The sequence below is a fragment of the Takifugu flavidus genome, unplaced genomic scaffold, assembly GCF_003711565.1.
Source record: "Takifugu flavidus isolate HTHZ2018 unplaced genomic scaffold, ASM371156v2 ctg274, whole genome shotgun sequence".
Taxonomy (NCBI): Eukaryota; Metazoa; Chordata; class Actinopteri; order Tetraodontiformes; family Tetraodontidae; genus Takifugu; species Takifugu flavidus.
The window spans coordinates 42,641-56,492 of record NW_026621921.1 but is presented as its reverse complement, the minus strand read 5'-3'; the positions used below and the strand labels follow the sequence as shown (position 1 = coordinate 56,492).

Below are 13,852 nucleotides of genomic sequence, written 5' to 3'. Positions count from 1 at the left end.
GGGTTGTGTGATAACAAAACAACCTAATTGGGGACTATATTTTGTTGCAGAACTTTGGCTCTTCAGAAGTTTCTATGTTGGCTTCCACAGATTGTGCATCCACTAGAAACTCAGTGTTTTTGAGGAACTACCAGGAGTGGCTGGAGTGGAGGCCAATGACGCTATAGCTACATATAGCTACATATAGATCACCGTTATCCTCAACCCAAAAGACCACCAGTTGGCGCAGCAATACTAAAGATAGGAGGTTGTTGTCGTTGCGCAGACGCGGAGTGATATCACGCACAAACGTGCCCTATGTTCTATATAGCGTATGTTCGCGACCAAAGGGCGCACCGTATTAAAAGGTGCAGCCTCAGTTACGGGTGCTATTTCTGTATTTAACACATACATCAGGCGCTCCGGATTATAGGGCGCGGGCATGGTAAAACATACCGCTACGATAGCTTAAAACATGCATGCTAGCGTGTATTTAGCAATTTTGCAAAAGCCGGCAACCGACAACTATGTTTCCAAAATTAAAATTTTCGTATTTTTCGTATTTTGTTATTAAACCCCGGAGGGCTGAAGCAGGACCGCTGTTAAAAATGTATCAGTCCACGCTTCCAGTTCTGGTGCAACGTCCAGTTCTAAATGTATGAATCCGCGTATTGACGTTTCAACGTCCCATCAGTAAACGGAGAGATTTGGATATAGTCCCCCTGAGGTGGTGTTTTTAGAGCAGTTCTTAACAACTTTCTCTTTGCCTGATAAGAGGTCCAAACATTATTTTCATTATTTTTAAAATTTGCCATTCAAGATCAGATACCACCAGGTATAATTCATTCACTAAATTTTCACAATTTCTTATTCTGTCAGGCTGTTTTTAAACCTTTGGCAACATAAAATAAAGTACTCACCTGGTATTATGTCAGGCTGGTTTACATCCCATTAAAGAAGCCAGCAGAAATAAAGCACAACAGTTACACAGACTACGCAAAATAATATAGAGGATATAAAAAACAGTGTTGAGATGGGTTTGTGTCACTTTAGTAAAATCAAAGCATTTTTCTTTATGTGCCAGCAATGAACACAATCTAAGAAGTCTTTGACACTAAACATATGGAGCTCCTATAGAACAAACTAAAGATTTGTTGTTATTAAGATAAAGAAATGCAACATTTCCCCCAGAGAAACGATGGCGATGGAAAAAGCCCTGGCTGTGTGTGTGCATCACAGCAGGCGTGGGTTCTCCTCTCTGGAGTCATGCGGGTCTCCTTTGAAGGGCAGATGAGGAGGTTGGTTACAGATTCCCCTCAGAAAGATGATTACGGTGCCAAAGGTCATCACCGGGGTAACCAGGAAGAGGCAGAGTCGGTCCACTGTACGAGCGATGCCGCTCCAGTTATCCTTCTCCTGTCAGGACCAGACATTTACGCCACTTTTGATCTTTTTAAATCAGACTTTGGGTTGAGGACTCTGTTTGAACCATCTGACCTGATTGCAGCACGGCGTCTTCCCCTCTGGACTGCATGAACTCTTTTATTTCACTCAAAAGGGACAAAAAAGGAAGCAAAGTCCGTCCCCTGCTGAGCCATCGGATTTCTGTGTGTAGGAGCAGGTCACCATATTCAGTTGGCAGCTCCTCCAACAGAACCTTGAATGTTCTGAGCTGTTTGGCTCTGGAGCGGATGCTGTTGATGATCTTCACCACAGGAGTCATCACGTGCTCAAAGCCCATCACTCTGGCACATGAGGCCTACAGACAGCAGGAGCCCCGTCTGTAGTGGGCCGCTCATAGCGGGAGCCCCGTCTGTAGTGGGCCGCTCACAGCGGGAGCCCCGTCTGTAGTGGGCCGCTCACAGCGGGAGCCCCGTCTGTAGTGGGCGCTCATAGAGGGAGCCCCGTCTGTAGTGGGCCGCTCACAGCGGGAGCCCCGTCTGTAGTGGGCCGCTCACAGCAGGAGCCCCGTCTGTAGTGGGCCGCTCATGCGGGAGCCCCGTCTGTAGTGGGCCGCTCACAGCAGGAGCCCCGTCTGTAGTGGGCCGCTCATGCGGGAGCCCCGTCTGTAGTGGGCCGCTCACAGCGGGAGCCCCGTCTGTAGTGGGCCCGTCTGTAGTGGGCCGCTCACAGCGGGAGCCCCGTCTGTAGTGGGCCGCTCATAGCGGGAGCCCCGTCTGTAGTGGGCCGCTCATAGCAGGAGCCCCGTCTGTAGCAGGAGCAGCCCACTACAGACGGGGCTCCCGCTGTGAGCGGCCGACTACAGACCAAGACCCAGTGCTGCTTTATAGGACGCAGAGAGGAAGCCGTCACCTCTTCCTGAGATCGGGGAGGCCAACTTCCCTTCTCTTTCTGCGGTGAATGTTTCCGTAGCAACTGTACCTGCAACTGAGAACAAGGTACATTTACTAATAATGTCAGAAACACTCACTGTCAGACGCAACCTTGTTTTATTTGAATCGTCCTGAACTGCGTGAACAGAGTCTTCTCAAAGCCAGCAAGCCGGGTTATTCAGGGTCCGTGAGGTCACAGAATTGTCAGCCAATATTAATCTGGTTTTACCAGAGCTGTTGCAGCGATGCTCATGTTGGAAACTAATCCTTGTGCTCTGACTTTTCAGGTCGGCCCCAAACTGACATATGCACAGGTCTGTCGGATGCCACCAAGTAAGCGTGCCCCATCCCCTGACCTTAGCCCACCCTACCCAGACCTTAGCCCACCCTACCCAGACCTTAGCCCACCCTACGCAGACCTTAGCCCACCCTATGGATATTTTTGCAGCTCTTTTTTTTCCCTTAGTTTGTTTTTTTTAATCCAGGTTCTGTTCCCATGTTTGATTGTTCCAGTTTTTTACTTTTAACACACCTGCATAATTGATGCTCATCATTCTGATTTCTTCTATTAAAAAGCACTGAGCAATATGTCTGTTGCATCTTATTTATCTCATGTTGGTACTGAGTTTGTTTGGCTTTTATTTGAGTTAATAAGGAGTTAAAGTTGTTGCTTTGATTCCAGAGGTTGTTTGCCCCTCTGGAAGAGGGGCCTCTGGGAACTGAACCGGAACCACTTCTATTTGAATTTGTATCCCTAAGAAAAAAAGAAACTAACTGGACGGGACTGGAATGGTTTCATTTGAACCACCAAACTGACGCTGAGCAGTTGCTTTTGAATTATTCGTTTGGAAGTTCGACAGTTTTTTTAAGATTCAGTTCTCAAAACTCTATTTCAGTTTACTTTAACAGACATCTGGGGGACTCCAGGTTCACAGCTCCAATATGTCGTTTTTCAGCTTTAAAATAACGTTTCTAAGCTCAATGAAGTGGAAGCAAAAGGTTAAAAGGCTGAGCGGTGCTGCAGCCGGAGCGGGGCCGCGTGTGGGCGAGGATAAACCCGCCGTCCGTGGAGAGCTGGAAGAGCTGGACGAGTGTCGGGTTCTCCTGACTCCGCTCAGCCCGAGTTCTCGAAACAGTGGAGCTGCCAAAGAAAAGAGCAATGCCAGATAAGCTGGGGCGGAATCTGCTTATTCACCCCGCAATCTCTTCCCCTCGCATCTTCGTTTGTTTTCTTCTCGGTTCCAAAAGCTTCAAATTCAAATGTGCTGCGTTTTAAAGACGGGGATTGATCCGGGCTCCGTTTTCCAGGTTTTCAAGTTCATTGAAGTCAATCACCGTAATCAATATAAGCCCAAAACGCTGGTGTGGTGGGAAGAATCGGGAGGTGGTGTCAGTCTTGATTCAGATGAGTTTCTGTTTTCCAGGATGTCTTTAAAGCTGCAGTTTGACTCTGCCGCTGATGGACGTCTGGCCAATGGGAGCCTCTCCTTCACAGCTTTTAGCTCTCCAACTGGGCGGCAATGGTGAGACACGTTAACAACAATTAACAAAACCATTTCAAACCCAGTGGTGCTAAAAGCTTCATTTGAGGAAAGTCGTGTGAAGGTTTTTCCACTGCTCCAGTACGGAAAAACCAATGGGATTCTACTCTGATTGTCTGTTTCCCATAATGCAACTGCTCCAACGAAGGGGGGGAATCCTGCAACCAGCAGGATTTACTCTGGGTTCAAATGACTGGAATCTGTGAAGGATCCCTCCCTGATGGAGGGAAGAAGCCTCCAGAGACGAAGGGTTTCACTCGAGTGCGTCTGCTTTCAGGCCGGCGTCTGTTCAGAGCTCTTTTCGCTCCAAAACCAGGACGGGACACAGATCTGCCAGGATGCACCCGTGGTCCAGCAGGGAGGACCGAGCCGTCTGGCCTCTGCAGCTCCATGACGTTGACACGGTTTTCCAGGTGCTGCTCAGAGGTCTGAGGTAATCCTGGGCTTCTCCCACAACAGAATCTGGCTCCTTTGTCTTCACCCAATAACCCCAATAATACCGGCCATGGCCGCCTGCAGGGAGATCCTGGAGAGTCAGCAGGGAGAGATGGACTTCTTAGTGTCACAGCAGAGGGACACCAAGCGGGACTCCAGGCTGGTGAGTGGGGGTGGGGGGTGGGGGCGGCGAGGCTGGTCTAACCCTCTTTATGATGGACTCCTTTTCCTTTTCTGCCCGTCTCAAGGCCTTCATTTATGATCTGGAAAAGGTAATTCTTCACCGCTCATCGGTCATGTAGCGTCTTAAATTGCTCAGTCAACAAAGCCGTGGTGCCTTTGCTGTCCCAGGAGATACGAGCGCTGGAACGAGCCATTCGAAGAGTGGAATTTCAGCTCAGTAAGGTAGCTCTTTATTTACCCTTTCCTGCCCTTCTTTGGAGACATTTTCATCTTAACAGTGTGGAAAAGAGCAGCTTCCTCAAGTCTGGCCTTGACCCGTGAACAAGAGTCTGGGTCATAATGCCCCCCCCTGGATTATGAGGCGAGGCAGAGGTGACCACCGTCCTCTCTGGGCTCCGCAGGTGGAAGAGCTTTACGAGCTGTATTGTCTTCAGTGGCGGCTGTGCCAGGGGTGGTCAACATGAAGAAGGCCTTCGCCAGGTCTCCGCCCACCAGAGCCTGCAGAGAAAGCCTGCTGGAGCTGAACCGCAGCCACAGACACAGCCTCCAGGTGTGGACTCACACTTTGGTGAAATGTTGCCAGTCTCACGTGGTGGGAGTCATCAAACACCAACCTGAGACCTTTTCCATGCGTTACAGGACATATCAGAAATGGAAAGAGAGTTGGAGATCCTGCTTGGAGAGCTCCATATCAAAATGAAAGGTTGATGTCACCCTTTAGGATGCTAATTCATCCAGAAGTCCTCCTGTTCTAATCCCAAGATGAACCCAATTTCAGTCTAATGAACAATGTGTTGACATAGAGCCTTTAAGATGTGCGACCTCATTGTTATAACACTGTTATTACGCGCAGGCCTGATCGGTTTTGCACGTCTTTGTCCCGGAGACCAATATGAGGTGAGATGTTCGAGCCCAGATTCCCCGTTGATGGTTCTGTAACTGACTGGCATGCGCGGTCTCGCAGGTGGACGCCAGCGATGGAGGATCAGAGGAAGGATCAAGTCAGACGACACCCAGTCCTGGGAGGAGGAACACATGGTTTTCCTTCCCCATATCCACCGCAACTTTGAGATCAAGGTTGGAATTTGTTTGATTGATGGGAATATGGGTGGTGCCGACACCTGGAGCGCCGGAGCTGGCCTCTGAGGATCAGCAGCCCCTCTATGAGGCCTGCACCCTGTCTCCAGTGCACCCTTTAGTTTCTCTCTCAGGTGATGGAATTGAAGGGTCTGAGCTGGCTTCTGGTTGGCATGGTGACGTGACGTGCGCCAGTGCAGACTTCTTTGTGTCAAAGCCGCAGCTGATGTTGGTGGACATCACAGAGCTGGGAACCATCAAACTACAGCTGGAAATCGCTTGGAAGTACGGATACACACGTGCACAGAATCCCAGTTTTCTGCTTCCCAGAATCTCTAAAAGAACAAACCTTTTTGTTTTCTTAGGTTTCAAACCTGCCTTCCATGTTTGCTTATCAGTGTTTGTGTTTACACCCCCAAGTCCCTTTGACAGCGGCGAAAAGATGAAGCGGCTGTCGCTCAGTCGGCTCTCGGTGTCCGCCAGAAGGAATCCGCTTCACGGCCGGACAGCAGGACACAGCCCCTCTTTCACTGAAAAGTACTTTCTGGTGAGCTCTGAAACACGGTGACAGAAATCTCCTAACCAAGCAATGAAATGGTCGTGTCCTCCACCACGAGCGGCTGAAGGGGTGACATTTTTGTGGAAAATAGATGTATTTAGTCCTCAGTGGTGTGATTCTTTTTACCGTATTTTCACGACCATAAGGCGCAATGTATTAAAAGGCGCAGTCTCAGTTATGGGTGCTATTTCTGTATTTATAACATACATAAGGCGCATCGTATTATTAGGCGCATGCTGAAACATACAGTAAAAAATGACAACAGAAGTAAAACAGTGAGTTTCGACACATTTATTAATAAAATATTCTTTCTTCCTTCTTCCCCCACAAAACCATCAAAGTTTTCATCTTCTGTATCTGAATTAAACAGCTGCACTATTTCAATGTCCAACATCCCGAATTCCTCTTCTTAATCATCTGAATCGGACTCACCGACCGGTTCCGGTTCAGCGTTGATTTTGTGAAAGCTCTTCCAATACATGAAGACGGTATCATAGCCCATGCGTCTACAATCCACCCGCATATGGTGGCATAACCTGCCCGCCGCTGCCTCATAGTCTTTGTGAAGGAGTGTTCGCCTTCCGTCACCCAGCGCTTAAAAGTCAGAGGGATCTCATCCATGTTGGTGATGTGGCTGGGCCGGTTATCTTGTCGCAGCAGTAGGTGCGGAACATGGCCACCTCTCCTGGTTAGGGTTAGGGTTAGGAAGATGGCCACCCTCTCCTGTTAGGGTTAGGTTAGGGAAGATGGCCGCCCTCTCCTGGTTAGGGTTAGGGTTAGGGAAGATGGCCACCCTCTCCTGGTTAGGGTTAGGGTTAGGGAAGATGGCCGCCCTCTCCTGGTTAGGGTTAGGTTAGGGAAGATGGCCACCCTCCCTGTTAGGGTTAGGGTTAGGGAAAATGGCCGCCCTCTCCTGGTTAGGGTTAGGGTTAGGGAAGATGGTCGCCCTCTCCTGGTTAGGGTTAGGGTTAGGGAAGATGGCTGCCCTCTCCTGGTTAGGTTTAGGGTTAGGGAAGATGCCACTCTCTCCTGGATAGGGTAGGGAAGATGGCCGCCCTCTCCTGGTTAGGGTTAGGGTTAGGGAAGATGGCCGCCCTCTCCTGGTTAGGGTTAGGGTTAGGGAAGATGGCCGCCCTCTCCTGGTTAGGCTTAGTGTTAGGGAAGATGGCCGCCCTCTCCTGGTTAGGGTTAGGGTTAGGGAAGATGGCCGCCCTCTCCTGATTAGGGTTAGGGTTAGGGAAGATGGCTGCCCTCTCCTGGTTAGGGTTAGGGTTAGGGAAGATGGCCGCCCTCTCCTGGTTAGGGTTAGGGTTAGGGAAGATGGCCGCCCTCTCCTGGTTAGGGTTAGGGTTAGGGAAGATGGCCACCCTCTCCTGGTTAGGGTTAGGGTTAGGGAAGATGGCCCCCTCTCCTGGTTAGGTTAGGGTTAGGGAAGATGGCCACCCTCTCCTGGTTAGGGTTAGGGTTAGGGAAAATGGCCGCCCTCTCCTGGTTACGGTTAGGGTTAGGGAAGATGGTCGCCCTCTCCTGGTTAGGGTTAGGGTAGGGAAGATGGCTGCCCTCTCCTGGTTAGGTTTAGGGTTAGGGAAGATGGCCACTCTCTCCTGGTTAGGGTTAGGAAGATGGCCGCCCTCTCCTGGTTAGGGTTAGGGTTAGGGAAGATGGCCGCCCTCTCCTGGTTAGGGTTAGGGTTAGGGAGATGGCCGCCCTCTCCTGGTTAGGCTTAGTGTTAGGGAAGATGGCCGCCCTCTCCTGGTTAGGGTTAGGGTTAGGGAAGATGGCCGCCCTCTCCTGATTAGGGTTAGGGTTAGGGAAGATGGCTGCCCTCTCCTGTTAGGGTTAGGGTTAGGGAAGATGGCCGCCCTCTCCTGTTAGGTTGGGTTAGGTTAGGAAGAGATGGCCGCCCTCTTCCTGGTAGGTTAGGGTTAGGGAAGATGGCCGACCTCTCCTGATTAGGGTTAGGGTTAGGGAAGATGGCTGCCCTCTCCTGGTTAGGGTTAGGGTTAGGGAAGATGGCCGCCCTCTCCTGGTTAGGGTTAGGGTTAGGGAAGATGGCCGCCCTCTCCTGGTTAGGCTTAGGGTTAGGGAAGATGGCCACCCTCTCCTGGTTAGGGTTAGGGAAGATGGCCGCCCTCTCCTGGTTAGGGTTGGGAAGATGCCGCCCTCTCCTGGTTAGGTTAGGGAAGATGGCTCCTCTCCTGTTAGGGTTAGGGTTAGGGTGCGCAACAGTTGTCCTTGCGCGTATGGAGAGATGCCGCCTCCTCATAAAGCGAAAACACTAAGATTGCTAGATCGCCATTTTCAGCCGCATATTCGATGTCCTGCAGTTTAAAGTAAGCCTCATTCATACGCGTCTCGCTTGACCGGCGCCATTTTAGGGGATCCTTACGCGTAGGTGTGCCGCTAATCGATTGGTGGAGCGTTTACCGTAGTGCACCCACCAAAGGCGCACAGCAGATTTTGGAACTCAGTACACACACAAGGCGCTCCATATTATAAGGCGCACCGTCGATTTTTGAGAAACTCAGTGTTTTAGGTGCGCCTTATAGTCGTGAAAATACGGTATATACGCCAAAATGATGCTGTATCTTTGCCCCGACGGTATCTCAGCAGCTGTGGAGTCTGCGAGCCGTCACGATACTGGAGGTGTGTCTCCGCTCAGCTACCCCTTCAACATCCCAGACGCCACCTTTCTGTCCAGCAACAACCCTCAGAACGCCACCAGGTTTTGCAAGTTTTCTTTGCACCTTCATTCAGTGCTCTGTACATGTAGGATGAGTTTAATATCGCCCGTGTGCACCATTAAGCTGAGGTTTTGTCATTAAGTTTACTGAATCTGTTCTCTGAGATGATCGGTGCATGTTACTGTTGATTAGAACAAACTCATATATGTTATTAATGCCACTGTTTTCCATTATGTTGGTGATGCAGGTCCAGCACACCTGATGTTCTCAGAAAGAACCAGGCAGGAGAACCGGGACCCGGGACACATAATACAGATCAAGATGCGGATGTTACACGGGTCAGAAATCGATATAAATTAAAAGTGAAAATGTGCATTTTAAGCCTAACTTCCCAGCAGGGGGCAGTAGAACAGTGTTTTTCTCGCCACTATATACAGATTCTTTATTCTAGTCACCAGATCACATTATAAATATTACACAGAGATTTTGGCACCCAGAATCAGACTCAATGTAAAACTTTGATCATTTAAAAAACAACAACAACAACCTTTTGAAGTAATTGACATGGTGGGAAGGTCAGCACTACTGTTCCAGTCTTGGTCGGGGGTGTCAAACCAGTGTGGAATCTTTACTTTTCTGCATGACATAAATACATACACCATACATTTAGATTAGCGTGGCTACACATTCTCATACCTCCCCGTTAGCTTCCGAGACCCTTCCCTTCGTTGGTCCAGGACTCCTCAGAATTTGAGCCACATTCCTTCCCTGCCTTGCCCACTGTGACTATTCAGCCTGCTGCAGCCTCGCCCTCGCCTCCTGCTGCTGCCCCTCCGGAGACCAGCGTTGGCCAGCACAGGGCCCGGGCCCTCAGGATCGGGGCCCAGATATCAGAGCTCAGTAACCTGCTTCCCAGCCAGCCCTGCTCCGAGCAGGAGCTACGAGCTCTGCGGCACAACCTTTTGCACCTGGCGACTATTCTGAAGGTACCCCGAGTGGATCTCCGGGTGTTTCTGACCACCACATGTGCCCTGACACTTGCGCTCTCCCCCAGAACGACCTTTCTCTGTTGAGACCCTCCTCGCCACAGGAGACTCTGGGTTTAGAAGAAGTCCTGGGAAGCTTTGACTTCCTGTCACATGACATCAACGCAGACGAAGACGCTTCCTGTTTGGGTACCCTCAGAAAACCCGGGTGAGTTTGAGGCACCCAAACAACAAACGGACAATAAAACCACGGGATAACCGCCTCTTTTTTTGGTGAAACGACGTCAGGTCTTTCCTGGAGCTGGACGGCGCATGGCTGACGTCGGGGGACGACGGTCTGGACCAGGCTCTTGAAATTCACCTGGACATTTGCTGCATCCTCCTACAGGTACAGCAAGCTCAGTCCTCACCGCTCTGAAAGGTCCTCGCACACACGTATTGGTGTCTATTTAGCTTTTGCAACCATTTTGCTGTCATTTTAACGCTGCTATGAACACGGAGAGGGACGGGGCAACACCTCCGCCCAATCACAGAGCTGCAAGTCGTTGCTTGTCTTCAGTTTTGAGTTCAGTAGTGGTGACAAGGGGAGCGAGGAGCTCGGGCCTGGACGCCATGCTAACTGCTGCACCGTGATCTTTCCCCAGAGGATGAGGGCGACCCGCTTCAGCCCCAGCAGACAGGAGCTACTGCAGGAACTCTCTCTCCAGGCTGAAGCGCTGCAGCGCGTCAGCCACCTCCTGCTGGAGAAGAACAAGATCTCTTCCACTGACAGTTCGTACAAGTCGTTTTGATCCGCACGTTTACACGGAATGGTTTTGAATGTGATCTTCCTCAGTCCTGCCGCAGGTCCAGAGAACCAGGGAGGTCCTGCTGTTCTGGGAGGCCTGTGTGAGCGGCAGCAGCAGCTCCCCCTTCCTCTGTGACGCTGACAGCTTCTGCGCTACGCTGAGGAAATGTTTCACGCACAAGGTGGAGGCCAAGCAGCCGGGCCAGGCGGAAAAAGGTGCTCTGCGCACGTGGGAACGCCGCCGGTAAAGCTGCTGCTGCTTTAACTGATGTGGAACGTGGTATCCATTGTGCCGCAGTGTTCTCCCGGCTGCTGGGGCAGCTCCAGGCGCCGTGTCGCACGGTGCCGGACCTCCGGCCCGTCTGCTGCCCCGACAGGGTCACGCTCTTCCAGCTGTCGGCGTACCTGAGGCGCTGGGGCGTCCAGGACCTGGGCGCACACATCACACGCCTCTCCAAAGAAGGTCGTCTAACATTTCGGACGTCTCGACCGGGCGGTGCGGGTCTTTACTCATGGTAGTCCCGGCAACAGAAGGCGCTGACCCAATGTGTGCGTGTGTTTCAGAGCGCATCCTCTCAGCTCTGAGGAGCCCCAAAAGGAGGCGGACCCTGAACAAGCTTAGGGGCCAGCTGGTGGCAGAACTCCTCCCCCTGGGGTGCACGCTGCAGACCCTCGCCGCCCTGCAGGTGGACGCCAACCACAAAGTCAGTGAGCTGCCTGCAAGTGTCTCTGCAGAGCCGCCGGCGTCCAAACCTTCAGGAACAAGGTGTTTATTGAGGTCCAGTCCTGTTGAATCCTTTTAGCCGGCAGCATTGTCAGAGAAAAGGGCGTTACACACGGTATTTAACCGAGTCTACCTCCGTGCTTCCCTCTCAGGCTGTTATTTATTACACTGAGAGTTTGAAAAGTGATGATATTCAAACCCAACAAGGCTCCTGTTTGGCTCTAAAGTGTCTCAAGGTAGTGAAAACGCTCAGAAATGTACGTTCAACACCAACTGCTGAACAGGTCTCTCAGGTGTGTGTGTGTGTGTGTGTGTGTGTGTGTGTATGTTCCAGGCGACGGAGAGCGTGGACCACATCACAGAGATGTGCAGGGCGACAGATGGAGCTCTCCGCAGCGCTGCTCGAGAGACCGTCCTCTCCTTTGGTACAAACATGAGCAATTTCTCATTTAATTTGCACTTAAACACACTAAACCTTCTTTGACGTCCTGTAGGTAAAAGGGGGTTTCAGGCCTTCCAAAGGATGGAACAGCTCCACATTGCTGTGGAGGAGGCTGTCTACATAAACCAGGAGACGGAGATCACCGTTCTATAGGGGATCTCTGCGGCTCGGACGAATTCACTCGTCATAATGACGATTGCTTTTTAAAACTCGCCCTAACCCCGAGGATCCTTCTGCCCTTTTCCTGCAGCTACAGCAAATGTAAAGCTTCATTCGTGTTGTTGTGACCGCCATTAAGACTGATGATAAACGTACTACCTGTACGACTGAGGTTCTTCTTCTTTCTCTGCTCCTGCGGCATTACAGGCAGCTGTCGCCCTCTAGCGGCTGCATGGTGAAAGTGCTCGCCAGGAGTCGCTGAACAGGCTGTGTGTGCGTGTGTGTGCGCGTTTGATTGTTCAAGAATGTGTTATATAGTGTTTAAATCGATATAAACAGCCGAGCAGAACATAGAGAGGACCTGTTTTTTTGTTCCAATAACCCCAGGTAAACAATCTAGTGGTTTAAAACAGCCCCCCTGAATAGCAGAATAGTATTATTAAATAATTATGGTTATAATTATGATTATAATCACGGATCAAACTTCAGAGGATTCACCTCGTGTCCTGCTGAGATCTGCTCACACCACCGTGAAACACGCTGAGAAGAAAACCTTTATTTAAATTAAAACCAAAACTATAGTGTAGATTTGAGCAAAAATAACACTGTGACAGGAGCCCCCCCCCCCCCCCCACACACACACACCTGTAGAATCACTTCATCCTGTGTCCTACAGCTGACAGCACTTGCAGCAATGACACACAAGGAAAATGAGCATCGTGGCGTTAAACAAAGCCCTCAAACAGCAGCACGATGAGGACCAATGCAGATCAGGAACCTTGTGCATCATCACGTCACGCTCATCAAAGAAATCCATCCTTATTGCACACGCAGCCACACCTCAGGACCTCTCTAGCGGCGGGAGCAAGGGGGTCGGATACTGATGGGACTGCCGGATCCACAACAACACGCTGGTCTGTGATCAGCAGATGCACCGGCTGGAAGCAAAAGCCGTCATTAGTCCGTGTCCTCCACGCGTGGGAGACCAAAGATGGACAGGACTAATCCCACCGGGCGTCTCCCAGGGCCAGCAGGCTTCCAGCAGCGTGACGCTTTCTAGCATTGGGAAATGTCCACACTGTAAATTCTGTGGCGACGGGCCTTTGGCTCGGTCCAATCCACCATGTAGGGGGGTGCAATGGGAACATTTTGGTGCACTTGTGGCAGTCACAGTAAGTGAATGAGCCCAATCCTGTGCGTCCCAGGTGGACGCACCCCATTCCCCCTCGTCGTCACACACACACTGGACACATCGTCCCTCTCCCACATGAAATTCGAGAGACTCGACAGCATGGAAAAACACCCCCGTTAACCCCAACACCCGCTCTGCTACTCTAAACTTTGGCCAAGCATCCGCCGTGCAGTCGTTTCCTCCGTCCAGCCAGCGTCCACAGCACGGCCGAGTCCTGCCAGACGCCGTAACCCCCCCCCCCCCCCCCTCCCCCCCCCTCGCCGCGATCGTTCATCTGAACCGCCTCTAAGTCCCGACGATCACTGGGTTGTGGGCTGCGTCTGGGAGGGCAGCATCTTGGCAGTGGTAGAGGAAGCAGTTGCCCCAGCAACTATAGCAGAGGAGGAAGAGGGCAGCCAGGAAGACCAAGGCACAGATGGTGCAGGGCTTCCTCTCCAGCAGGAAGCTCAGCAGGTAGAAGCCCATGAACATGGAGTGGTTGAACCACAGCGCCGGGTTGAGCGGCTTGGGGATGAGCAGCACAGGAAGTAGCCACTGTAGACAATACATGGTTGAGCCGCACTCTCTGGGATGCTGACCGAAGTGAGGCGTTTCACAAAGATTCCACTTGCAATGGGGGGGGGAGTCTATCCAACAGCACTGGGATGATGGAGGAACAGTTCACAGAATCCAGACGTCAGCGTGCTCGGGTCATACCTGGGAACAGCACAGGGAAAGGTCTGAGGACCACAAAACCTCTCAATCGTGGGAAATATGGAACCCTAATAAGGT

General features: G+C 51.2%; 2 protein-coding genes and 1 pseudogene across 2 annotated transcripts in view; 2 read left to right on the top strand and 1 right to left on the bottom strand.

The window, feature by feature from the left end:
- LOC130520067 (NLR family CARD domain-containing protein 3-like) overlaps positions 1 to 13,852 on the top strand; it is a 38,558-nt gene that overhangs the window by 8,918 nt on the left and 15,788 nt on the right. The gene's annotated exons all lie outside the window — the stretch shown is intronic.
- Positions 3,241 to 12,053, top strand: LOC130520073 (RIPOR family member 3-like; annotated as a pseudogene).
- Positions 12,431 to 13,807, bottom strand: LOC130520071 (bladder cancer-associated protein). The gene has a single exon (XM_057023635.1). The coding sequence runs from the start codon at positions 13,628 to 13,630 to the stop codon at positions 13,367 to 13,369; it is 264 nt and encodes an 87-aa protein (XP_056879615.1). The 5' UTR covers positions 13,631 to 13,807; the 3' UTR covers positions 12,431 to 13,366.

Bases quoted from the DNA above. Each gene is read 5' to 3' on its own strand.
- LOC130520071 (XM_057023635.1), bottom strand. From the start codon at position 13,630: ATGTATTGTCTACAGTGGCTACTTCCTGTGCTGCTCATCCCCAAGCCG.